General features: G+C 56.5%; 3 protein-coding genes across 3 annotated transcripts in view; 2 read left to right on the forward strand and 1 right to left on the reverse strand.

Moving 5' to 3' along the window:
* The window catches only part of DUSP26 (dual specificity phosphatase 26), a 252,439-nt gene that overhangs the window by 26,706 nt on the left and 199,514 nt on the right, over positions 1-26,219 (forward strand). The window lies entirely within an intron of this gene.
* Positions 1,903-12,058, forward strand: ATP6V1B2 (ATPase H+ transporting V1 subunit B2). The gene is made up of 14 exons (XM_066337267.1): positions 1,903-2,025; positions 4,163-4,218; positions 4,855-4,953; positions 5,580-5,673; positions 5,769-5,846; positions 6,290-6,429; positions 6,534-6,635; positions 7,092-7,189; positions 7,936-8,059; positions 8,506-8,656; positions 9,548-9,630; positions 9,727-9,831; positions 10,326-10,455; positions 10,542-12,058. The coding sequence occupies exons 1-14, from the start codon at positions 1,917-1,919 to the stop codon at positions 10,676-10,678; spliced, it is 1,506 nt and encodes a 501-aa protein (XP_066193364.1). The 5' UTR covers positions 1,903-1,916; the 3' UTR covers positions 10,679-12,058.
* LZTS1 (leucine zipper tumor suppressor 1) lies at positions 17,777-21,709 on the reverse strand. The gene is made up of 3 exons (XM_066337189.1): positions 21,267-21,709; positions 19,894-20,727; positions 17,777-18,938 (listed from the first exon to the last, which is right to left on the reverse strand). Exons 1-3 carry the CDS (start codon positions 21,615-21,617, stop codon positions 18,279-18,281), a joined length of 1,845 nt encoding a protein of 614 aa, XP_066193286.1. The 5' UTR covers positions 21,618-21,709; the 3' UTR covers positions 17,777-18,278.

Below are 26,219 nucleotides of genomic sequence, written 5' to 3' on the forward strand. Positions count from 1 at the left end.
CCGGGATTTTGGAGCACCGGGATTTTGGAGAACTAGGGTTTTGGAGCACCGGGGTTTCAGAGCTCTGGGATTCCAGAGTTCTGGGGTTTCAGAGAATCTGGGGTTTCGGAGCTCTGAGATCCCTGCCTGGATCAGGGCACCTGGTCTGGGGTTTGGGAGCACCAGGATTTTTGAGCATTGGGGTTTTGGAACACTGGGGTTTCAGAGCTCTGAGATTCCAGAGTTTTGGGGTTTCAGAGCTCTGGGGTTTTGGAGCTCCGGGGTTTTGGAGCTCTGGGGTTTCAGGGCTCTGAGATCCCTGCCTGGATCAGGACACCTGGGGTTTTGGAGCACCAGGATTCCTGCCTGGATTGAGGCACCTGGCCCAGGATTTTGGAGCTCTGGCATTCCTGCCTAGATCGAGACCCTTGGTCCGGGATTCCAGAGCTTTGGAGGATGTTTGGACCCACAGGTTGTGCTCCCTCCTCACCTCGGGGCTGCCTCCTGCCCATGGGATGCTCTCCATGGCTTTTCCCAGTGCTGGATATTCCCTGGACCAGCCGGGTTTGCTCCTCCCTGGAGCCGATGGAAAATCCCCCCACGCCTGGCCAGGTTTTGCCGTTAGGGTTTTCTCTTTCCTTCCATCATTTCTGTTTCCCTAAACTTCTGACACTTGGCTCCGTGATTTCCCTTTTAAACCCCAAACCGGCGCCATCCTTCATCCAAGACACGGAGATTTACTGCGGGGAGAGGGAATAAATCCTAAATATATTCACCTTTCCTCCGCTGGCACATAAATCTGCCTCTGGGGCCATTTCTCCTCCTCCTGCCCGGCCCCAAAACCATCGCCAATAACGGCAGATGAGCACATCCTGCCCGGGAATTCCCTGGGCGAGCATTAGAGCGGGAGTTGAAGCCTTTAAATGGATTTCAGGAGTGGAGGATTGAACGGTCGGGGCTGGAAATTGCCTTCCCGATTGTCTGGAGCCGAGGCGGGGCGTGAGCGGTGCAGCAGCACCATCTGCTGCGGGAGCGCGGAGCCGCCGGCCCGGGACCGGCCCCGGAGTCTCCTTCAGCTTCTGCAAAGAGAATTTTCTTCTTTCCCCCTTTTCTTGCTTTGCTCTCCTCTTTTTAATGGTGTTTTTTTTTTTTTTTTTTTTTTTTTTTTTTTTTTTTTTTTTTTTTAATCATTCCTGCTGAATTGTCTCTCCTGTCCGCTCCCTCCTTGGGAGGTTTATTTTCCCGCTGCCTCGCTGCTCCCCCAGTCAGCACAGAATCACCCGCAGCTCTTTGCAGACGTTTTCCCCAAATATTTCCAATTCTGGGCCAGCAGGAGGGAGGAGATTGGTTTAAAACCCCAATCCTTTCTGGCTCGCTGCTCCACCTTTCTCTCTTTCTCTTTTTCTCCCTTTTGCTTTTTATCCTTCTTTTTCTCTATTTTCCTCTCTTGTTATTTTAATCTTTTTCCCTATTGATTTTTTCTTTCCTTTCCCTTATTTTCCTCTTTTCTGTTGCCCTTTCCCCTTTTGACTTTTCAATTTTAATTCCTATCGGTTAACCCCTTTCCTTTCTCTTCCTCTTCCCCTTCCCATTCATATTCCCATTCATATTCCCATTCCCTTCCCCTTCCTGTTCCCTTCTCATCCCATTCCATCCCATTCCATTCCATTCCATTCCATTCCATTCCATTCCATTCCATTCCATTCCATCCCGTCCCATCCCATCCTATCCCATCCCATCCCATTCCTTTCCATTCCATTCTATTCCTTTCTATTCTCGTTTTCCCTTTCAGGACCTGGGACAGCTCCGGCCCCGCCCCCTCGCCGCCGGTGGGCGTGTCCCGTGCGTTTGTGGGCGTGTCCCGTGCGTGCGTGGGCGTGTCTCTGTCCCCGCTATAACAGCGCATGCGCGGCGGTGCCCTCAGCAGCCGGTCCAACATGGCGGCGGTGCGGGCGCTGCGCGGGGCCGTGAACGGCGCCGGGCCCGGCGGGCCCCGCGAGCAGGCGGCGGCTCTCACCCGAGACTTCCTGTCCCAGCCGCGCCTCAGTGAGTGCGGGACCCGCGCCGGGCACCGGGGGGCTGCGGGAGGGGGGATCGGCCCGGTTCGGCCCGGTTCGGCGGCTGCAGCCCCGCGCCAGGGCAGGCCGCAGCGCCGGGCTCGCCCACCCGCTTAGAGCAGTCTGTAATTAACTCCGGGAGAGGGGGAATTGGGGAGCGCAGCCCGCTGGTGACACGGCCCGGCCCGTGGCCTTCCTGAAAAGGCGGGTTTGTACCGGGAACTGGAGATGGTGGGGCCGGGCTGGAGTCTGTTCTGAGCTCTGAATTGAGAAATCGGCTGAAAAAGGGGAAATGCAGCGCTTTGGTGAAATCCCTTTGCGGCAGCGCAGTGGGGAGGGATCAGAGTGTGTGAAGGTGTTTGTTTGTAGCAGCAATTACATAAAATGGCTTTACCTGTGCCCTAAATGACACCAGGACCTTCGAGGTGCTGCCCGGCAGTTTATGTGTCATGGATCCTTTGGAATTAAAAAATAAAACCTGCCGGGTTTGGAAGCCAAACCCATCCCTACAATCCCAGGGCTTTACTCTGGAGCAGAGGCTCCTCTCAGGGCCGGAGCCAAGGTGACTTCGGGGTTTTCCATGTAGATTCTGTGGATTTTTCCTGAGCTGGGGATGGAAAATGTTCCAGGTCACTTTTGGTTCATCAGGGAACTGATTGAGGAAGGAGTTGAGCGCTCATGAGACAGTCACGGGGTGAGATGGCTCAGCCAGGGGCAGGTTTTCCGTGGCCTCGGGGCTGATTCAGCCTCTCTTGGGCTGATTCAGACCCTCGGGGGGCTCTGGGCTCGTTCCTCCCCCTGGATAATCCCGGGAGCCTCTCGCTGCCCGGGCCACAGCAGCAGATCAGCACTGACGAAAGGCCACCGCTCTGTCTCGGGCTGTTCATGAGGATTTTAGGAGTCAAACTGAGGAGTTGAGTTAAACCCCAGCTCGGAGCCCGGGGCTGTTTGATTATTGCTCGTTAAGAGCCGACATTGCAACAGTTTCAGCTGTTTTATGGCAGAGTAAACACGGAGCTGTTGACAGTGCAGACAAACCTCGGGGCAGCTGCCAGCCCTGGGCTGGGGCTGCTGCTGCAATCCCTGGGCTCCGGGTGGCCCCATTCTCCCAGTTCCCCTCCTGGGAACAGCCCCCGCTGCTCCTCCTGACCCTGAGAGGGCTCTGAGTCAGGGTTTCCTCCAGCTGGGGGTCAAGTGATGCTTTTTCCCCTGAGCTGACGGCGAAATTCCTCACGTGGAGACACAGAGTCATGGAGTGGTTTGGGTTGGAAGGGACTCAGAGCCCACCCAGTGCCACCCCTGCTGTGGGGACACTTCCCAGAGTGTCCCAAACCCTCTCCAGCCTGAGCTGTCAGGGAGAAGAAAACACAGGGATCACATCAGTGTCACCTCCAGGCAGCAGGAACAATGCTGGACAGCCAATCCTGTTCCTAATCCTTCTTGTGGAGCTCCTAAAGAACAGAAATCAGCCCCAAATCTGAGCCTGGTGATGGGAATGAGCAGGAAAAATGGGCTGTGGGATATTCCTGAGGAATTCTGAGACTCAGGGAATGGTTTGGGTTGAAAAGGACATGGCCACCCCTGCCATGGGGACACTTTCTGCTGTCCCAAACCCCTTCCAGCCTGAGCAGGGAATTCCTGTCAGGGAGAAGAAAACACCAAAATCACATTAGTGTCACCTCCAGAGATCAGGTGAAAGGCTGGACACCCAATCCTGTTCCTAATCCTTCTTGTGGAGTTCATGAATAGCAGAAATCAGCCCCAAATCTGAGCCTGGTGACGGGAATGAGCTGTGGGATATTCCTGAGGAACCCCAGACTCATGGAATGGTTTGGGTTGGAAGGCACTCAGAGCCCACCCAGTGCCACCCCTGCCATGGGGACACTTCCCAGAGTGTCCCAAACCCCTCCAGCCTGACCAGGGAATTCCTGTCACGGGGAGGAAAACACCAAAATCACATCAGTGTCCCCTCCAGGGAGCAGGAGAAATGCTGGACACCCAATCCTGTTCCTGACAAACAGAAATCAGCCCCAAATCTGAGCCTGGTGATGGGACTGAGCAGGAAAAAGGGGCTGTGGGCTGTTCCTGAGGAAGTGCCTGACTCCTGCCTGGTGGTTGTTTTGCAGCTTACAAAACTGTGTCGGGTGTGAATGGGCCCCTGGTGATCCTGGACCAGGTTAAGGTAAATCCTCAGCTGTGCACGAAGCTTTTGGAGGGAGAGTTGGCAGGAAAAGCTGGGAAAGGTAAAATCCTGACTGCTGGGAAATCCCTCCAATGGGATTTTGATACATTCCTGACTGCTGGGATAAAGAGGGGATTCCTCCAAGGAGGAAAGGGAGAGCTGCTGGGGAAAGAAAGGAAACAGAGTTTGAGTTTTACCAAACCCCTGGAACACAGATTCAATTCCAGGCTGGAAGGAGCCAGCTTTGCTTTGCTGGTTTCTTTGAAAGGTTTCCTTTGTTCCCTGCCTTTCTGTTTCCACATCAGTGCTCTGGAAGAGGAAGCTCTGCACACTCCTGGCTTCTTCTCAGGCTGCTCTTAAAGGCCAAAAACTGCTCCAGGTTTTCCTTCTTATCAGAGGCTGCACTGGGGCTTTCTGCCACTCTTTGGAACTAGATTCTGGCAGCTCCAACCGTGCAAATATTGTTTATTCCTATAAAAAATGCCTTTAACCTGGGAGATTTCCTACCCTGGGAAGGAGTTTGCTTCTGATGATAAAATTATCCTTAAAAACCGAGTGGTTTCCAGGCTTGGGGCTGGTGATTTTGGTTTTCTGGCTGGAGTTTGATGCCTTTCCCCTGCTCCCTTTGGCCCTCAGTTCCCCAGGTACGCTGAGATCGTGCACCTGACGCTGCCCGACGGCACCAGGAGGAGTGGGCAGGTGCTGGAAGTCAGTGGCTCCAAAGCTGTGGTCCAGGTAGGAGCAGGAGGCTCTTTCCCCATGATTTATTAACCAGGGTGAGCCCTGAACCCAAATCAAATTTGTTGTTTTTAAATTAAAACAACAAATCAGCTGCTTGTTCCAAGTGCGGTTGGCATCAGTGATTTAGGGGATTTCTGATAGTGCAAAGTGACATTTTTTTATTTCCATCCTCCCTGGTTTTATTTCCATCCTCCCTGGTTTTATTTCCATCCCCTTTGGATCCATTTCCATTCTCCCTGGATTTATTCCCACCCCTGGATTCCTTTGTTGCTGGATTAAAGGAATCCCCTGGAGTTTGCAGTCTTGGATTCCAGATCAGCCCTGTGCCAAGTGGCTGCTGGTGTTTCTCCTCAAAAGCTGTTTCTGGTTCACATTATTTTATCTGAAGGACTTGGCAGAGGGGAAACACTTGAGATCAAAGGACTTGCACCAGGTTTGGTGGTTGTTGGTGATACATTTCATGGATTTTTTTTTTTTAAAAAAGCTCTCAAAGCCCTTCCCAGAGCAGCTCCTGCTTTGTGCCCTGGGCCTGCAGGTGAAGCAGCAGTCAGGAGTTACTTTGTGAAGCACAGAACTTCTGTGCTGTGATTTATTTTTGGTTTTCCCTGCCTCATTTGTAGGTGTTTGAAGGCACTTCAGGGATTGATGCCAAGAAAACCTCCTGTGAGTTCACTGGGGACATCCTGAGGACCCCAGTCTCAGAGGACATGCTGGGTGAGCATTTACCTGTGGGGATGAGGAACCAACAGATTCCTGCCTAATGAGCTGCTTTTCACAAGAATTCTCATTTTTCTCGTTGTTTTCTATAGGCAGAGTGTTCAATGGATCAGGAAAACCCATAGACAGAGGCCCCATTGTCTTGGCTGAAGATTTCCTGGACATTATGGGTTTGTTCTTAATCCTTTTCTCAGGGGGAGTAAAGTCAAGCCTGGTGTGTTTCACCTTTCTGAACTTTTGTGTTTGGTTTAAAACACAAGCTCTAGCTTCATCTCACTTTTGAGTACATGTGTGTCATCAAATTCTAATTAAATTACCCCAGTGCAGGGAGGTGAGGGAGCAGAAAACTTCCTGCAAAGTTTGGAAGCTGCTCTTTGTTATTTGTGAGCTTCATTCTGCAACACCTAAAGATGAAATGCTGATCACCTGGCTGGGTTTTAAATCATTTTTACCACTGGCATGAACATTTAACACCAGAGCCTTGGGGGTCTGAAAGGCTCAGGTGTGACCAGGTGCAGCTAAAGGTTTGTCACTGTCACAGTGGGGTTTGCAGCCATTTATCATCTCCCAGCATGTTCAGGGGGTAACACTGTTCTCTCTACAAATCCCACAGGGCAGCCAATCAACCCCCAGTGTCGGATCTACCCCGAGGAAATGATCCAGACTGGCATTTCTGCCATCGATGGCATGAACAGCATTGCCAGGGGCCAGAAAATCCCCATTTTCTCAGCTGCTGGGCTGCCCCACAACGAGGTGAGGCCTCAGAGCTGCTGTAAACCTGCTGAGAGCCAAAACTACATTTCATTCTGGGCCGTGGAGCAGCATGAGATGCCAACCCTGGGATGTTTCTTGCCTAGATTGCTGCTCAGATCTGTCGGCAGGCCGGCCTGGTGAAGAAATCCAAAGATGTGATGGATTACAGTGAGGAGAACTTTGCCATCGTCTTTGCTGCCATGGGGGTGAGCCCACAGTGCTGGGGCTGCAGGAATCCCTGAGATCCTGACAGTGGCAGGAGTCTGGGCAGGTTTTGTGTGTGTGGAATTAAAGGATGAGGGGAAAATGCCAAAGGCTGGAAGTGCTGGGATGTGCCTCGGGAACAGGCTGCCCAGAGAAGCTGTGGCTGCCCTGTCCCTGGAGGTGTCCAGGGCTTGGAGGACCCTGGGACAGTGGGAGGTGTCCCTGCCCGTGGCACTGGAGGGGTGTTTGGGGTCTCTTCCCATCCAAACCATTCCATGAATCCAACAAAACGTGGCTGATCAGGGTAAAGTATCTCAGACTTGATCTCCACAACCTGCTCACTCTGGGAGCGTAGAGGGGCGTGATGGAGGGAGGTCTTTGCTGTGGGTTATTAATGAGCTCATCAGCCCTTAACGAGCCGTGAAATGAGCCCAGTTAAAGCCAGAACTGTGCTTTAGGTGAACATGGAAACCGCTCGGTTCTTCAAGTCCGACTTCGAGGAGAACGGCTCCATGGACAACGTGTGCCTGTTCCTGAACCTGGCCAACGACCCCACGTGAGTCCCCCTCCTCGGGAGGAGCAAAACCAGCTCTGGGGATGGAGCAGCTGCTGTCCTGCAGGGCCAGGGGTGGTGGGGTGCTGTGGCAGCAGCGCTGCAGGTGGAGCTGCAGTGGTGCTGGTGGGGTGGAGCTGCAGGTGAAGTGTGGTGATGGAGCTGCAGGGGGAGTGGTGCTGGTGGAGCTGTAGGTGGAAGTGCAGATGGAATGGTGGAGCTGCAGGGAAAATGGTGCTGCTGGAGGTACAGGTGAAATGGTGGTGGAACTGCAGCTGAAATCCTGGTGCTGCAGCTCCAGCTGAAATGCCAGTGCTGCAGGTGCAGTGCTGGTGCAGCTCCAGGCGAAATCCAGGCAGCAACTCACAGAAGGAGAGGACACAGCCTTAAGGTGCATCAAGGGAAGTTTAGGTTGGTTATTAGGAAGAAGGTTTTCATGGAAAGAGTGATCAAACACTGGAATAGCGTGCCAGGAGAGGTGGTGGAGTCACCATCCCTGGGTGTGTCCAAAAGGAGACTGGATGTGTACAATGCCGTGATGTAGTCGAGGTGTTGGGACTGAGTTGGACTCGATTACCTTTGGAGCTCTCTTCCAACCTACACATTCTGTGATTCTGACGCTGCAGCTGCAGTGCTGGTGCAGCTCCAGGTGGAATCCTGATGCTGCAGCTGCAATGGTGCTGCAGCAGGGGGTGCCTGGAGGCTCCCAGTGCCGCGGGCAGCCCTGCTGACTGAGGGCTGTGTTGCAGCATCGAGAGGATCATCACGCCCCGCCTGGCGCTGACCACGGCCGAGTTCCTGGCCTACCAGTGTGAGAAACACGTGCTGGTCATCCTGACTGACATGAGCTCCTACGCCGAGGCTCTCAGAGAGGTGGGTGGGCATTGAAGGTGTTAATTGATCTGTTCATTGGCAGAAAAGGGAGGAGTGAAGCTGCTGCACAAGCTGTTGGAATTGATACCATTGGAATGGGTGGGAACAGCCAGTGAGGGTTTTAGTTGATCCTTGATTGGCTGGAGTTTATTTCATTGGTGACAGTTCCACCCCTGGCAATGTCCAGGGCCAGGTGGGACAGGGCTTGGAGCAACCTGGGACAGTGGAAAGTGTCCCTGCCGTGGCAGGGGTGGCACTGGGTGATATTTAAATCTCCAAAGCACCCGCTAATTCCATAAATCAGCAGTTTGACACCCTCGCTCTGGATTTGCCTTGTCCTGTCACACCCGGCTGCGCTGACAAACAGCTCAGGGGGGGCTTTGTGTGCAGTGCACTAAACCTGTGCAGTTTCTGAGTGCCTGGGGCTGTTTGTGTGGCTGTCCCAGGTGTCAGCAGCCCGGGAGGAGGTGCCTGGGCGCCGTGGCTTCCCTGGCTACATGTACACAGACCTGGCCACCATCTACGAGCGCGCCGGGCGCGTGGAGGGCAGGAACGGCTCCATCACCCAGATCCCCATCCTCACCATGCCCAACGACGGTGAGTCCTGGCCTGGGGGGCTGCAGGAGCCCACCCTTGGGCCACACAGCCCAAGGAAAGGGTCCTGGATTCTTTTTCTCCTTGTTAAAAGTCAGGGTGGATAATACACGGGAAGTGGTGGCTTCGAGTCCGGACTTGGGTATTTCTTGTTTCTTACCTATTGACAGGCTCGTGAGTTCTAACTAACAAGTTAGGAAAAGGAAGGTAAAATGGAGTCTCTCTGACTCTTTCCAAGGTTATTTAAGTGATAATTACCCAATAAAGAGGTGGCACCTGTATTATTTATATGTCTGACCCAATAATGACCACCTAAGGCCTGTAATGTGGACCTTTTTCAGCCTATTAGAAAAACACACCCAAAGCCAGGAAGAAGAAGAAGGAAGAAGGAGGACTTAGACAAGGCCCAAAATCTTCCATCTTGCTCTATGAATAGATTACTATCTCCTAAAGTCTTAAATCTAAATTTTCATCCTGTGAGATCACACAATTCCATTCAAACTACTCACCACAACCTCAGTGCTGTCACTCAATTTTGGGAGCCTGTTCCAAGGCCTCAAATCAAATGTGGTGCTGGCTTGAGGGTCAGCACCTTTTTAACACAGAAAGCCTGAAATTCTCAGCCTCCAGGGTTCCAACACGCAGCCACACAGGAGTCCTGTGGCCTTTAGGTTTCCTTAATATCCCAGCTTTTGGGTGCCTCGTGATCAAAATGCTTTTTCCCTTTTGAGGCCTCAGAGGTGCTCACAGCCCCAATCCAAGAGCACTTGGGATTTGTGGAGGGAATAATTGCTGAAGTCACCTGGCAACAAAAAAAAGCTGCAGCTTTTAAGATGGATATAAAAGGGCTGGAAACTTCCAAACCATTTCATTTATTTTTTTTTTCCCTCATAGATATTACTCATCCCATCCCTGACTTGACTGGGTACATCACCGAGGGACAGATCTATGTGGACAGGCAGCTGCACAACAGGCAGGTGTGTGCCTGGCTGCTCACAAGGTGCTCAGGGTTATTCCTGCTTTTTTTTTTTTTTTTAAGGATTCCTGTAAATTCCTGGGTGTTTCTCCCCCAGATTTACCCCCCCATCAACGTCCTGCCCTCGCTGTCCAGGCTGATGAAGTCGGCCATTGGGGAGGGGATGACCAGGAAGGACCACGCCGATGTGTCCAACCAGCTGGTGGGTAAAAATCCCCTCTGGGGATGGGGATTTGGCCTGCCCAGCCCTGGAAGGGTCAGCTGGGATCCAGAACGTTCCTGAGGCTGCTTTAATGCTTTCACTGAGTGTTCAGTGGGAGGGTTTGGGTTTGGACAGCAATTATGGATGGTTAGAGAGGAGGGAACAGCTGAGCTGGGGGTGTTCACCTGGAGAAGCTCCAGGGAGAGCTCAGAGCCCCTGGCAGGGCCTGGAGATGGGCTGGGGACAAGGGCTGCAGGGACAGGACACAGGGAATGGCTTCCCACTGGGAAAGGGGAGATTTGATGGGATTTTTTTGGGAAGCAATTCCTGGCTGGGAGGAGGGCGGTGAGGAGCTGGGCTGGAATTCCCAGATTGGCTGTGTGGCTGCCCCATCCCTGGCAGTGCCCAGTGCCAGGCTGGGATAAGCCAGGCCGGTGGGAGGCACGCCTGGCACACAGGGGTGGGCTGAGGTGGTGTTTTTGGGGCCCTGGCAGTACGCCTGCTACGCCATCGGCAAGGACGTGCAGGCCATGAAGGCCGTGGTGGGGGAGGAGGCCCTGACCTCGGACGATCTCCTGTACCTGGAGTTCCTGCAGAAGTTTGAGAAGAACTTCATTGCTCAGGGTAAGGATGCCAGCAGCTCCCAGAGCCGCTCCCAGGGCTGCCTGTGGCATTCCCTGCCCCACATCTCTGTTCCCTTGTCCCTGCAGGGCCCTACGAGAACCGCACCGTGTACGAGACCCTGGACATCGGCTGGCAGCTGCTCAGGATCTTCCCCAAGGAGATGCTCAAGAGGATCCCCCAGAGCACCCTGGCCGAGTTCTACCCTCGGGATGCCAAGCACTAGCTCAGCTCCCTGTGCCCCTGCTCCGTCAGATGCTGGGTTTGGTTTTCCTTTTCCATGTGTTGGTGTTTTTCCCCCTGTCGCCCTCCCAGCTCCAACCAGCAGCAGGTGACACTCGTGGCAGTGTTGTCCCCACTGAGAGCAGTTTGGAAAATATCCCTTCTCCCACGGCCTGCATCTCCAGCAGGGTGGTTAGGCCAGCTCTAAAAAAACATGTGCAATAGCCACCACGAGGTTTAGGCTTTGGAATGAGACTCTTGTGGGGTTTTCAAGGCTGAGCGTGACCAGAAATTGCAAATCTTCACTTTCAAACCACGGGTTAGAAAACAGGAGAGAGGAAAGGTGACTTGCAGGACAACATTCCTTGGGGGAAAATGCGGGTTTTTAACCAGGGCTGCGCTTTCTGTAAGGTTTGTGTGGACTGAGGACAGGGGCAGGTGACACTGGGGACATCACCACCAGCAAAGGTGGAAATGTCCTTGTCCTTTCAGAGGACAAAGGCCAGTGAGGTGCTACCTGAAAGTAACAGGTTATAAAGCTTAATTACTGAATTACAGCTTTTAAATTGAAGTTTGCAGACTAAATTTCCTCCTTCACCCTTTTCTCTTTTTTTTTTTTTTGATTGAATCCTGGAGATGCCAAACAGAACCAGCAGCTCAGTCTGAGCTCAGACGTGTCAGCACAGCTGTTGGTGACTCAAGGCTTTGTGCTGCTGCTGAAGGGGGTCCTGAGAGGTGAAAACCAACCTAAAACCTGGCCCAGCTTTAAAACCGTGGCCTGTACACTACACCCGGTGGCAGGAGTTAATTAAAAAGGCAGCTTTTAATGTGAGAAAGGATATTTCAAACCTGCTCCAGCTGTGCTGGGCCCGTGCCGTGGCTGGAGCTGTTGTGGTTTGCACTCCAGACACGGATCTGCCTCAGCCCTGAGCTCAGCATTCCCAAACTCTGTGATCTTGGCTGGGCAATTCCGTGTTGTTCCTTTTCCAACGGGTTCAGCCGAGGCTCCGGGCCCGCTGCTGCTGCTGCTGGCACAATTCCATGCTTTTTCCAGCCTTCCCTGTAGTCTGAGCTCTGCTCTGGCTCACCAGAGCATGTTGCACCTCCCTGCACGCCTTCAGGCCCGTCTGGGGAGGTGCTAACATGACTGGAATGTGCTAATTCCAGCTCCCTCTGACGTTTCCTTCCCGTGTGTGCAGTTCTCTGGTTTGTTCCGTGTTCTCTGTGGCTGCAACAGCAACTTGATTCCAGTGCATTCCACCCAAAGCTGTGCCCGAGTCTCCCTTTTATTTCCTGAGGTCAGGACAGGAGGAAGCGTTTGGCATGAAAATACTTTAATGTAGAGAATCTCTAAATAAATTAAATATGGAAGGTGTTGAAGAAACGGGAGCTGCAGTGGTTCTGGGGGGGGGGGTGAAAAAAATCACTTGGGGTGTTCCTGTCCCCCAGGGATCCTGGGAATGGGAATGGAGCAGCTTCAGTGTGGATTGAGGGTCACTGGAGCCATCCCCACGTTGTCCCTGGCTGAGGAGGAGGAGGGTCTGACCTTCAGCCTCAGTCACAGGGAAGGGCTTTGCAGGAATGTGATCCCTCTGTCCTCACATCCCTCCTCTCCACGGGCACTGAGTGCTGGGGAGGCTTGGAAACCTTCAACCCCTGGAAAATGAGCTTCAGGCCCCAGTTTGGTTGGGGAGAGGGGTCGGTGTGACAATTCCCCTCCCCTGTGCATGTCCCAGGGTGGGGACAGAGCCTGGCCCTGGGAAATGGGGATGGCAAACCCAGGAATAACCAAACCAAAACCTTAAATGACCAAATCAAACTCAGAAATTACCAAACCCAACCCAGGAATGACCAAACCTGGGCATGACCAAGCCCCACTCTGAAATTGCCAAACCCAAGCCAGGCATGACCAAACCTGGGAATGGCAAACCCAGGAATAACCAAACCAAACCCAGCAATGACCAAACAAAACTCGGGAATTACCAAACCCAATCCAGGAATGATCAAACCCAATCCAGGAATGATCAAACCCGAGAATGGCAAACCCAGGAATGACCAGACCAAACCAAACTCAGAAATGACCAAACCCAAGCCAGGACTGGCCAGCCCAGCCTTGGTTCCCCTCCCCGCAGGCGCTGGGGCTCAGCACAGCGTTTCCCCCGTGAGCTGCTCGTTGCTGCGGGATGAACAAAGGCCTGGGGCTGTCCCCGTGTCCCCTGGCAGGGCTGTGACAGCTCCTGGCACGGCCCTGGCCCGCCTGGGGACAGCAGGTACCGGCTCAAAGCGCCGTGCTGCTCTCCCAGCTGCCGCCGCCGGGACCCTTCAAGGCCGGCTGCTTTTTGAATTCAGATTTTGTGGTTTTTAATCCCCTAATGAGTAACGAGCACCGCCCGGGGGCTCAGCCGCTCGCCGAGGGATGGCAGCCGGTGCCTGCCACGGGCACACGCCAGCTGTCCCCTCGCTGGGCGGGGAGGGGACAGCGGGGGCCGGTCCCCGCCTGCCCCGGGACTGGGGGCCGGTGGCAGATGCGAGGCAGGGCCGGCACCGGGCTGGTGGGCAGCGCTGCCGGGGCTCATTTGCACATCAAAAGCGGCCTTTTTTCACCCCAAACCCGGCCCTGCCAGCGCGGGGTGGCTCCGTTCGGTTCTCGGTCTCGGGCAGTGCCGAGGAGGGGTTGGGATTGGGGTTGGGTTTGGATTTGGGGCTGGGTTTGAAATTGGGTTTGGATTTGGGACTGAGTTTGGGAATAGATTTGGATTTGGGACTGGGTTTGGGATTGGGTTTGGGGCTGGGATTGGGTTTGGATTTGGAGCTGGGTTGGGATTTGGTTTAGATTTGGGGCTGTATTTGGGATTGGGTTTGGGGCTGGGGTTGGTTTGGGTTTGGGTTTAGATTTGGGGCTGTGTTTGGGTTTGGGGCTGGGGTTGGGATTGGGTTTGGATTTGGGGCTGTATTTGGGATTGGGTTTGGGGTTGGGTTTGGGGCTGGGGTTGGGATTGGGGCTGAGTTTGGGAATGGATTTGGGGCTGGGGTTGAGATTGGGTTTGGATTTGGATTTGGGGCTGGGGTTGGTTTGGGTTTGGGGCTGGCTCTGCCCCCCGCACAGCGGACACGCGGCCGTTTTAAGGAGATGCAAATCGGCTTTCCCCCGTGTCGGGGCTCATTTGCATACGCTCATTAGTCCAACGATCCGCGCTGCTCCTGCAGCAGCTGGAGCGGGGCTGGAGCAGAGCAGGGACCCCCCAGGGCCGGGGGCTCCTTCTCCTGTCCGTCCCCCAAAAGCTGAGCCAGCGGTGCCCCCCAGGTGGCTCCGGAGCCACCCCGGTCCCGAACCCACCCCCGAGGGAGCTCTGGCTGCTGGAGGATGATTTTCCCCGGGGATTATCCGGCCTTGCTGCTCTTCTGCTCCAGGAGCAGCGTCCCGGCTTTCCTGCTGCTCTCCCGGTCACATCCTGGCGCTGTCCCGTGCCAGCTTTGTGCCAGGACAGGACAAGGCTGGCACTGGCACGGTTCGCCCTCAGCCGCAGCTTTGGGAGGGAAAAGGGCTGAGGCCATCCCCTGATTTTTGGGAGAACAGCTCAGGGCCTTCAGGGCTGGGATTTGGAGTCTCCAGGGATGAAGTTTTGTCTTCTCAGGGCATTCCTAGGAATTGGTGCCCTCAGGGGCGCTGCTCAGCCGGACTGTGACCTCGGGGGGACAGGGATGTCCCCTGGGGATCCCCCGGGGCACAACCCGGAGCTCGGGGCTCTCCTTGCTGCTCCCTTGGCTGGATTCCCGGGAAGGGCTGGGCTGACTGTGACACGAGGGTCCCTTCCCTCCCCAGCAGTTCCAAAGCCAACTAAAAAGAAATAAACTCTACAAATAAACTTCCCTCCCTCGCTCCTGGGGCAGCGGGAACACAGCCGAGGTTTCCCTGGAAAGCAGCAGCAGGTGCCAGGTGCCTTTTTGGGGTGCCCAGATCCACTCTCTGCCCCGGGCAGGATGAGCAGAGTTTCCCGAAATCGGAGAGTTTTCCCCATTTTCTGCACCCCAACCTCCCCCCACGCTGGTTTTTATTTTTTGGGGTGTTTTTATTTTTGTGGAGTTGATTTGGTTTGGAGCAAAACAGCCGAAATAGTCAAAATACGACCTTGGGTTTGTCACAGCAGCCACGCTTCACATCTCTCTGGGGAGTTGTTTTCCCTGGAAAATCTCCTCAGACCTGGGAGCCGCCTGCTCAGGGGTGGTGGGGATGGGGCTGGGGGTGAAAATCCGGCTCAGCTGCCGAGCAGGAGGGTGAGGCTGGGGCTCAGCTGGGAGCAGGCCCGGATGGATTATCCCACCCTCCTGATCCACCCAATCCTTGCTTTTCCATGCTCGGGTTATCCCAGCTGCAGAGCAGAGATAACTCAGGGCCGGGAAAAGCAGGGCCAGGTGCAGGATGTCCCCAGAGGGGACTCTGGTGGGCTGTGATAAATTCTGGTGGCTTGTGCATGGAAAATCCCCAGAACGCCGCTAAGCACTCGGAGAGAGGCTGGGGAAGTTTTTAAAAATTTATTTATAAATAAAACCATAAAATTAACCAGTAGTTTACATCAGTCACCAGAAAAGAACGTACCAAAAAAAAAAAAATTTAAACAAAACCAACAACAACAACAAAAAAAGAAAACCTGCAGAAAAATAATTCTCTGTCCGGGCTGGGGCCGGGCGTGGCCGCGGCTCCCACCTGGAGCGACACACCTGGAATGCCACGGGCACACACAGCGGAGTTGTGCAAAGGCAGCACGGCGAGGCCTCGAGATCACATCATAGGGCTGGGGGCGACACGGGGCCCGGGGGACACGGCCGGGGACAGGGACAGTGCCACCAGCGGGAGCGGGGACTGCCGGCACGGGGAGCTCGGGAAGGCTCCGGCTGTGGGGCTGTGCCTCGGGGGCGCACAGAATCTCCCCGGCCTCGGCATCCCCTCGGACCCTCCTTCTGGTTCCCAGAACATCCTCCACGGGGCCGGGCAAGGGCTCGGCTCCGGGCTGCACCCGCGGGAACCGGGGAACCGGAGCTGGGCTTGTTCCGGCGGGCCGAGGGCGAGGATGGGCTGTGCCAGCACCGGGACGGGCCGGGCTGGGCTGGACAGTGCCAGGACAGGCTGGACAGTGCCAGGATGGGCTGGGCCGGGCTGGGATGGGCTGGGCAGTGCCAGGAGAGGTTGGACAGTACCGGTATGGGCTGGGCAGTGCCGGTATGGGCTGGGCAGTGCTGGGATGGGATGGGCAGTGCCAGGACAGGCTGGACAGTGCCAGGATGGGCTGGGCAGTGCCAGGAGAGGTTGGACAGTACCGGTATGGGCTGGGCAGTGCCGGTATGGGCTGGGCAGTGCTGGGATGGGATGGGCAGTGCCAGGACAGGCTGGACAGTGCCAGGATGGGCTGGACAGTGCCAGGACAGGCTGGACAGTGCCAGGATGGGCTGGACAGTGCTGGGATGGGCTGGGCAGTGCCAGGACAGGCTGGGCAGTGCCAGGATGGGCTGGACAGTGCCGGTATGGGCTGGGCAGTGCCGGGATGGGCTGGACAGTGCCGGTATGGGCTGGACAGTGCCAGGACGGGCTGGGCAGTGCCAGGACAGGGTGAGCAGTGCCAGGACTGATTGGGCAGTGCTAAGAGGGGCTGTGAACGGCACCAGGACGAGCCGGGCAGTGCCAGGCCCGGCTGGAGAGTGCCAGGACAGGCTGGACAGTGCCAGGAGAGGCTGGGCAGTGCCAGGATGGGCCGGGCAGTGCCAGGACAGGCTGGGCAGTGCCAGGCTCAGCTGGGCAGTGCCAGGACAGGCTGGGCAGTGCCAGGACAGGCTGGGCAGTGCCAGGAAAGGTTGGGCAGTGCCAGGCTCAGCTGGGAGATCTGGGCCGGGGGTTTGGGGTGCTCAGGGCCGGGTGCAGAAGGCACAGACTGGTTCCTTGTGTCACCTTTTCAGGCTGGAATGGCGTGAGGGACGCGGAATTTTGCACAGCTTGGAGCCCTTGGCCGAATTGGCGGCGTTGGGATTGTGCAAGAAGCCCCCTCTAAGACCCCTGGAATGGGGCAGTGGGTAAAAAATTGCAGCAAAAATATCATTGCACTGGCACAGAGGGGTCCCGGCTGGAGCCCCCACCCCACAAAGTGGGTCCTGCTGGTTCCCTCCCCAGCCAGGGGGACACGAGGGTCACCAGCAGCGCCACCTCATCATCCATGGAGCCACTCGCTGGTGGCAGGAGGAAATTTTAAGAGCTGGGGTAGAAATTAAGGTGGAAGTGGTTGTTTCGGGGTGTTTTATCCAGCTTCCCTTGGCGAGACCCCGTGGGATCAGGCCACGGGAGGAGATAAGGCAGCTGGGGGTCCCGGGAGGGGCGACCCCAGCGGGTGTGAGGCTGTGGGGTGAACACAAACCCCGTTCCTTGGCCAGGCCGTGGCTGGGACATTGCTGTGAATTCTTGGATCCAGCTGCTGCCTGGCAGCCGGGAAAGGGCCGGAGCCCTTGTCCGTGGGAGCTGGGAGTGAAGGCCGGGCACAGGGAGGGCTGTGGGTGCAGTGCAGGGTGGCTGTGCTGGGGCTGGATGGGAATTTCGGGGTTTGGGCTGCGCCAGGGGGTGAGTGCACGTGGGGACCTTCCTGAGGCCCTCAGGGGCTGTGAGGGGTGATGTGGCAGTGGCACGAGGTGGCTCTGTGCTCCCACACCGACCGAGGGTGAGGAGGGGTGGGAGCTTCCTCCAGGGAGCTGGGACAGATTCCTGTCACCATCAGTGGGCAGGACTGTGCTGGGCCATCTTGGGGCTGGGACATCCCTGGAGTTGTGACATCCCCGGGACTGTGACATCCCCAGGGCTGGGAACACACTGGGACAGATTCCTGTCACCATCAGCGGGCAGGACTGTGCTGGGCCATCTTGGGGCTGTGACATCCCTGGAGCTGTGACATCCCTGGAGCTGTGACATCCCTGGAGCTGGGCACACATTGGGACAGATTCCTGTCACCATCAGTGGGCAGGACTGTGCTGGGCCGTCCCCGGGACTGTGACATCCCTGGAGCTGTGACATCCCTGGAGCTGTGACATGCCCGGAGCTGGGCACACATTGGGACAGATTCCTGTCACCATCAGCGGGCAGGACTGTGCTGGGCCGTCCCCGGGACTGTGACATCCCCGGAGCTGTGACATCCCTGGAGCTGTGACATCCCCGGAGCTGTGACATCCCTGGAGCTGTGACATGCCCGGAGCTGGGCACACATTGGGACAGATTCCTGTCACCATCAGTGGGCAGGACTGTGCTGGGCCATCCTGGGGCTGGGACATCCCTGGGGTGGTACCGGGGTTATACCAGGGCGGTGCTGGGTCGGTACCGGGGCAGTACCAGGGCAGTACCAGAGCAGTACCGGGGCAGTACCGGGGCAGTCTCGGGGCAGTCTCAGGGCAGTCTCGGGGTGGTGCCGGGGCGGTGCCGGGTCGGGGGGAGCTGCGGGCACGTCACCATTGGCACGAGTGGCTTGGTCACCTCTGGACACACGACGGGCGGCGGAGGGACGGGGACACGCGGCTCAGCTCGGCTGTACAGGGGCGCCGAGCCTCTCCCCGCGCTGCGAGGAGGGCGCGGCGGCTCAGATCTCGGTGGCGATGATGTCCTCGTAGGGCACGTCGGCGCCGGGGATCTCCAGCTCGATGGGCTCCTTGCCGTCCTCGCCGGCAGCCAGCTGCTGCAGCATCTTCTCCAGGCTCTGGTTCCTCTTGTACATGTGCAGGTAGCTCTGCTGCAGCTGCTTCTGGTAGTGGATCACCTTCTCCTTCTCCTCCTTCCACGTCTGCCGCTCGTGCTGGAAGCTGCAGCTCATCTGCTCGTTGTTGTCTCGTTCCGCCTTCAGCTCGGCCCGGAGCCTCTCCAGCTGCCCCTGCAGGGCCTGGGCATCGTCCCCGCCCTGCCGGGGCCCCTGGCGGGCCTCACCGAGCTGCTCCCGCAGCGCGGCCAGCTCGGAGCGCAGCTCCAGGATCTCCTGCTCCAGCAGGTTCACCTTCTCCCGCAGCAGCTCCGACTCGTTCTTCTTGCGCTGCAGCTCGTTCTCGCACACCTCCAGCTCCATGGCCTTGGTGCGCAGCGACGCCTCCAGCTCCTGCGCCTTCGCCTCCAGCGCCTCCAGCCGCAGCCTCACCTCCTTCAGCTGCGCCTTCAGGCTCAGGATCTCCGTGGTCTTGGTGGTGAGCTCCGTCTGCGACTCCTTCAGCTGCTGCTTCAGCAGAGAGATCTCCCCGGATTTCTGGCACACCTGGGAGTGGGGAAGGAGCGCCTGAGTTAGGGCTGGATCCTAAAAACACCCCTGTGTGAGCTGGGCACAGCTCTCCGTGAGCCCCTGAATTTAACTTTTATTTAACGAGTATTTATTACTAATCTAATTATAATTATTGTTTCTAATAATTATGATTAAATTAATTAATCAATATTGTTTATAATATTTATAATCAATTTTACTAATACCTCTTATGAAACGTTGGGGTTTCCAGCAGAGGAACGGTGTTTGCTCAGCAGTTCCAAGGAGGGAGTAAATTAAGTTTAAGCAGAGTGGAAGGTTTTACTGCTCCCTGACAAATGGCCATGGCCAGCCCAAAGGGTTCCTATTTCCTTTACCTCTTTTGCATTATTTTTATTATTTTTTAAAATTTACCTTTATCTTTACCAATTTTTAGTTTATTTACCCTTTTAAAAATTTATATATTTATTTATTTTTACCTATTTATTTATTATTCTTATTATCAATTATTCCTATTTATTTATTTCTATTTATTTTTTTAATGTACCTTTACTGCTCCTGTGGGGCAGGAAAAGCCCAGGGAAAGCTGAGTTATTTTATTGCCTGAGGGGTTTTGTGCTGTGCTTGTCCTCTTGGCTGAGGAGAAGGGTTCAGAGGGGCCATGAGAACCTCAACCCCAGTTCCCCTGGGCCTGTCCTGGGATTTCACATCCCTCTCCTACAGCCTGGGGCTGTCCTGGGGGATTTTTGGCCTGGGCCTTTCCTGGGATTTCATATCCCATTCCTCCAGCCTGGGGCTGTTCTGGGGGATTTCACATCCCTTTCCTCCAGCCTGGGGCTGTCCTGGGGGATTTTTGGCCTGGGCCTTTCCTGGGATTTCACATCCCTCTCCTCCAGCCTGGGGCTGTCCTGGTGCAGGAAGGGAGGTGGGAAGGTCTGGGGACATTTGGGACCCTCCACCTTGTCCCTCTCACCTCCCACTGCGTCTCCTCCAGCGCCGGGGCAAAGCTGGTCTTCTCCTTCTCGTAGGACCTCAGCTTGGTCTCCAGCAGGTTCTGCTCCTTCATGAGTTTCTCCAGCTCCTCCCGCAGCTGCTGCTTCTCCTGCTGCAGCTGGAACACCTGCAGGTGCAGCACCTGCTGCGTCCGCTGCGTTTTCTGCGACGTTTGCTTCAGCTTGCTGTTGCACTTCTGCTTCAGCCCCTCCAGCTCCTCCTTGCAGCGCCGCTGCTTCTCCTCGTAGGCCTGGCAGGAGCTGATCTCCTTCTCCTCGAAGCTGGACTGCAGCTCCTGCAGCTCCCCTTCCCTCTCCAGCAGCTTCTGCTCCAGCTCCTGGATGGCGGACTCGTCGGTGGCGAGGGGCGAGCGCACGCAGGCGCTTTTCTCGGGGTGCTGCTGCTGGTGGTGGTGGTGAGAGGCTTTGCCGGGGTTCAGGATCTTGTTGCCGCCGTCGGAGAAGGACATGGCCTTGAGGCTCATCATGTTGCTGTCCTGGATGACGGCGCACTGCAGGATGTTGTGGGCAGAGCCCCCGAAGCGGCTGATGGGGCCCATGGGGGTGACCAGAGGCTCCAGCTGGTAACTGCTGCTGGTGCTGTGCGTGGGCAGGCTGGACATGGAGTTCCTGCCCGAGTCGGACAGACCCCCCGAGCACGGCAGCGGCCGCAGCTCCTGCTCCTTGGCCTTGTCCGAGGGGTGCAGCTGCTGCGGGAGGGGCGCTCCGCCCTCGGGGGACGGGTGCAGGATGGCCCCGGAGCGCGGCAGCACCGGCTTGAAGGCCGTGGGACGAGGCAGCGGCTTCTCCCCGCCCTGCAGGGACAGAGCGGAGCCCGTCAGCACCGACCGACCCGCCGCAGCTCCTCCTCGAGGGGATCCCTCTGCCCCCGGGGACAGCGCAACCACGGCGGGACAGCGGCCGTGTCCCCCGGGGGCTCGGGGGGACCATCAGAGGGGTGATCAGGGGATGGTCAGGGGATGATCAGGGGATGGTCAGGGGATGGTCAGGGGGATAATTGGAGGATGGTCAGGGGATGCTCAGGGGTTATACCCGGGGAGATGCTCAGGGGGATGGATGATCAGCCGATGCTCGGGGGGCATACGTGGGGGGACGATCACAGGGATGCTGCTGGCTAACACTGCTGGCTTTGGAAACGAAAGGATCCAAACCCTTCAGGTCACGTTGCTGCTCCAAACTCCCCAAAGCAGAGGCTGCCAGAGCACCCCCAGCTGCCCCCATTTGCCCTGACCACAACCAACACAGCCCCGCGCTGGGACCTGGAGACACTCTGGGGACAGACGGGCTCCGCTGGGCCATCCCCCCACTCCCGGCACCTCTTCTCCTCACTCACCACTTCCAGCTGGCTGGGGAAGGGCATCAACTTCTGCGGCGTGGGCGTCCCGAAGTCCAGGCCGCTGGTGCCGGGGGGCACGGCCAGCTCACCCCCGCCCAGCGCCGGGAACTCCGCCCGCTGCGAGCCCGGCGCCTTCTGGCTGACCTTGATGTAAAAGAAATCCTCATTCTTGCTGCTCTTGGAGCCGGACTTGTGAGCCGAGTCCTGCGAGAAGCCGAAGCGCAGGAGCCCGTCCGAGTAGCGGTTGAGCTTCTTCAGGTGCGAGGACTTGCGGAGTTTGTACTGCGAGGCGCGGCAGTGCTTGCCGTGGAAGCTGTGGCCGGAGATGAGGCTGCTGACGCTGCCCATGCTGCTCCCGGCGCCTCCAGATCATAGCACAGCCCTCGGTGCGGCCGGGAGCGGCCAGCCTGGGGACAAGGGGACACGGCGTCAGCCAGGAGAAGCCACCTTGGGGCAGGGGAGGGGTTGGTGGTGGCAGAGCTCCAGGTTTGGGGGGGATGTCGGAACCCTGCGGGATGAGAATTTTGGGCTTTCTGCTCTAAAATGTCGCCCTGATCTTTTCCAGCCTTCTGATGGGTTTTTTTGTTGTTGTTTTTTGTTTTTTTTTTTGTACTGGAGTTTCTCGTGGATTTTTCGTGTCAACAAAAGTGATGTTTTGGAAAGTGTTCGCCTTCCTCTCTGGAGGAGGAACAGCTGATGGATTTCTAGTTTGACCAGCGTGGTTGGAGAGGTGTCAGCCTCGTTTGTCCAACCCCCGCTCCTTGGCCAGAATCTACAGAAATCCAGGCCGAAAATAAACCGCTCTTTTTTGCTCTGACAACCGACGTGTGCTTCATTTCGTGTCCTCCGGCCACACTAAAGATCCTGAAGCCAGCACCACGTTTGACCCGTGGAACAGCTCCCAAAACTGAGTGATTATATCTATTACGATCTATATTACTATACTAATAATTATTCCTATATATGTACAATATTTTTATATATTACTATATATATTACTATGTATATTATAGTAATGTATATAATTTTATTTTATATTATGTATCACGTATTACATATTACTAATATATTACTGTATTAATAATTGTTGCTATAAATACAATATTTTATATGTATTACTATATATTACTATGTATATTATAGTACAGTATATAATTTTATTTTAAATTACAATATATAATATATACTCCATATATACAATATGGAGGGTTTATATATCTGCTATATATATACAATATGGAGGATTTCGGGTGTTTTCTAACTCCTTCTTCACCTTCTTCTTGGTTTTCAGTGGGTTTTTTTTCTAATTGGGTGACAAAGGTCCCCATTGCGGGCCTTGGGTGGTCAATTATTGAGTCAGGAGTATAATAATGGGTCAAAAGTATAAATAATCGAGGTGTCACCTCGTTATTGAGTGATCAGAGTTTAAATAACCTTGGGAAGAGTCCGAGGCGTCCATTTTACCTCCCTTTTCTACCTCTGTTAGCTCGACCTCACTGTGAGACTGTGATACAGCCGAGAATCAACCAACATCCGAATCCCAACACAAACCTGCGGCTCCCGCGCGTTAATCCCGGCTCGAGCAGGAAGAAAAGAAGATTAAACCCCGCCAGTGGGAGCTGGGACTGGGGGACACCCCGGCTCTGTGTGACAAGGACCGGCAGCGCTCCGGGGAGAATATCGGGGATATTCCCCTTAGGGCGCTCGGGCACTGCCCAGGCTCCGCTGGGAATTCACTTGGGAACATCCCGGATAAAAGCAGGAAAACTCTCCTCAAGTGCCCGGAGGAGGAAAAGGGATTTGTGGCGATTTTCAGGGCCCTGACAGGCGCCATCCCAACAATCCCCCGCGTCCCCTGCCCGCAGCCACAGCCTCTCCTCCATCCCGGATTCCTCACCAATTCCCCGCGCTCCTCTCCACCCGCCTCAAAAGGGACTTCATTAGCGCTAATGGGGACAAGAGGCGCCACGAGTGCTGCCATCAGAGGCTCTGCTTTGTTGTGAGGGAAAATTCCCAAATCAAATGAAGCCGCAGCTCCTGGCTGTGACTCCGGGCTCTGATGGGGATGCAGACCCGGCTCGGGAATTAGGGCCGAGCTGGGGGAAAGGGAAAAGGCACAGAAATGAAATGAGCCGGCTCCGGTTTGCGCTGAGGAGGAGGAGGGAAGGAAGGTTTCTGCTCCGTGCTGTGCTCGGAACAGCTCAGAGCCCCCTCTGGGTGCTCCAGACCGAGTTCCCGTGGTCCAGGCAGGAACCTGGGGCTTAAATTGGGCTGGGAGAGGGTTGGGGGCTCCAGGGGGTGCGGGAACGCTGCCTCGGGGCCTCCTCCCTGCTCCAGCATCAAGCCCCGAGTCCGTTCTCTGTTTTCCCATTTCTCCCTTTTCCCACTCGCCTTTTCCCACTCCTCTGTTCTCCCATTCCCGTTTTCCTACTTTTCTCTTTCCCCATTCCCGTTTTCCTATTCCTCTTTTCCCACTTTTTTCCCATTCCTGTTTTCCTACTCCTCTTTTCCTACTTTTCTCTTTTCCCATTCCTCTGTTTTCCCATTCCTCTTTTCCCTCCCCTTTTCCCCACTCTCCTCTTCCCTCTGCCCTTTCCCCACTCCTCTGTTTCCCCACTCCTGTTTTCCCATTCCTCTTTCCCCACTTTTTTTCTTTCCCCACTCCCCATGTCCCTCTCCTCTCTCTCTCTTCCCCCGCTCCGGTCACACCCTCTCGGGCCCGGCTGCAGGACAAACTCTCCTCCTTAACCCCCGAATCCATGTCGGGGAGACTGAGGGAGGCCGCAAGGATCCGAGGCTCAGGAGGCCATTGTCCCCAGCAGCGCGACAATTGTCGCCAGCAGCGCGATCATTGTCCCCGCGCACCGCGGGGAGCGGTGACAGCCACAGCGCTGCCACCTGCGGCCACCGCAGTGTCCCCAGGCAGCGCCCGGCGCCAGCCCCGCGCTGGGACACGGCCCCGGGGGTTATGTGACACCCTCGGGGCGTGAAACACGCACCCACGGCCGGGCCGGGGGGTTTGAGCCCCTCAAGGGGTCGGGAACCCATGGGTTTTGGGGTTCCCGTGGGGGTTTTGAGATGCCCGTGGGGATTTTGGGGATCCCCGTGGGGGTTTTTGGGTCTCCGTCGGTTTTGGAGTCCCCGTGGGGGTTTGGGGTCCTGTGGATTTTGGGGTCCCTGTGGGGTTTTGGGGTCTCCGTGGGGGTTTTGGGGTCCCCGTGGGTTTTGGGGTCCCTATGGGTTTTGGGGTGCCCGTGGGGTTTTGGGGTGTCCGTGTGTTTTGGGGTCCCCATGGGGGTTTTGGGATCCCTGTGGGGTTTTGGGGTCCCCGTGGGTTTTTGGGGTGTCCCCGTGGGTTTTGGGATGCCCGTGAGTTTTGGAATCCCCGTGGGTTTTGGGGTCCCCGTGAGGGTTTTTGGGGTCCCCGTGGGTTTTGGGGTCCCCGTGGGGGTTTTTGGGGTGCCCGTGGGAGTTTTGTGGTGCCCGTGGGGGTTTTGGGATCCCCGTGGGGGTTTTGATGTCCCCGTGGGTTTTTGGGGTCCCCGTGGCGGTTTTGGGGTGCCCGTGGCGGTTTTGGGGTGCCCGTGGGAGGCGGCAGAAGCGGGGAGGCAGCTCCGGGACTCTCCAGCCGCTGGCAGGAGGCGTTTCCATCAGCCGCGGCCGTCCCACGCACACCGCCCGCGGGGACCGGCGGCTTTCCCTTCCCCTCCCGTGTCCAAAAGGAACACTTCAAAAGCCGCGGGGGCTTCGGAGCTCACGGGCAGCAAGAGGAAGGCTCCGGAGCTCCGAAAAGGGGCCGGGGTGATCCCCCTTTCCCCGGTCAGCACCTTCCCTGTGGGAAATGAGGGGCGCTGAGGGGCTGCAGGGAGCCGGGGGGGCTTCGCTGGGCCCCCCAAATCTCCGCTGTGGGCATTTATCGGGGTGCGCGGAGCTGCGCAGGGACCGTGGGAGGGTCAAAGGGGAAAAACAGAAACGTGAACGATACTGAGAGTGCGGGGAGAGAAAGGGGGCTGCCCCAGGGGTGGGGAGCACAGCTGGAGCACAGCTGGAGGGGGAGCACAGCTGGAGCACAGCTGGGGAGCCCCGGCGGGTGTGACACAGCCAGAGGTCCCAAACCCACAGAATTCAAAGGAAAGATCGAGCCCAGCTGTGACCTAAAAGTGTCCCCGCAGTGCGAGGGGTGTGTCCCCGGCGGGTCCCGTGGTGTCACCGCCCAGCCTGGCTGTCCCCAGAGCCCCCGCCGAGCTCCGGTGCTGGGTGTGATTACCGCTCATCAATTAATTAAGCCCAGAAGAGACACAGTTTGTGTCCCTGTCGCTCTGTGCCCGCAGCAAACGAACCTCTCCAGGGTCCTGCAGCAGCACCAGCCCCGTGTCCCCGCCCCGAGCTCACCCGTGACCCTTCCAGGACCTTCCAAGGCTCCTGGATCAGGGAATCCCGGGCTGGTCACCGGGACATGGCCCCGTGCAGCCCCTCAGGGGGAGCGTGAGGGGTCCTGGGGCTGCAAATCCCCACAACCAGCACGGGCTGAACCCACAGGACGGATGGGGAAAATCACGTGGATTCACCCACTCGGGGGTGTGAGGAGAGAGGGGGAAAGGAATGAATGGCATCTCCTCATCCCAGTCATGCCTCCCCTGCACGTGGGAGCGCCGTCCTTCCCCCACGGGCTGCAGGAATCCCACCTGAGCCCCCCCAGCTTCTCCCGCACCTTCCCGAGCACATCCCCCGGGCAGAGCCCTGCTGTCCTCATGTTCTCCCAGAGGTGCTGCCCTGCTCCCCGTCCATCCTGTTCTTCCCCTCCTCCCCTCCTCTGGAATGCCAGCGCTTCCTTCTCCTGCTTCTCCTTCTCCTTCCCCCCCTTTCCCCGAGCTCTCTCGCCCACTCCTTTTCCCTCCTGGATTATTATTCATCATCCTCGCCGTGCAGATGCTCCCACACATTTTTGGG

This window comes from Sylvia atricapilla, chromosome 28 (assembly GCF_009819655.1).
Source record: "Sylvia atricapilla isolate bSylAtr1 chromosome 28, bSylAtr1.pri, whole genome shotgun sequence".
Taxonomy (NCBI): domain Eukaryota; kingdom Metazoa; phylum Chordata; class Aves; order Passeriformes; family Sylviidae; genus Sylvia; species Sylvia atricapilla.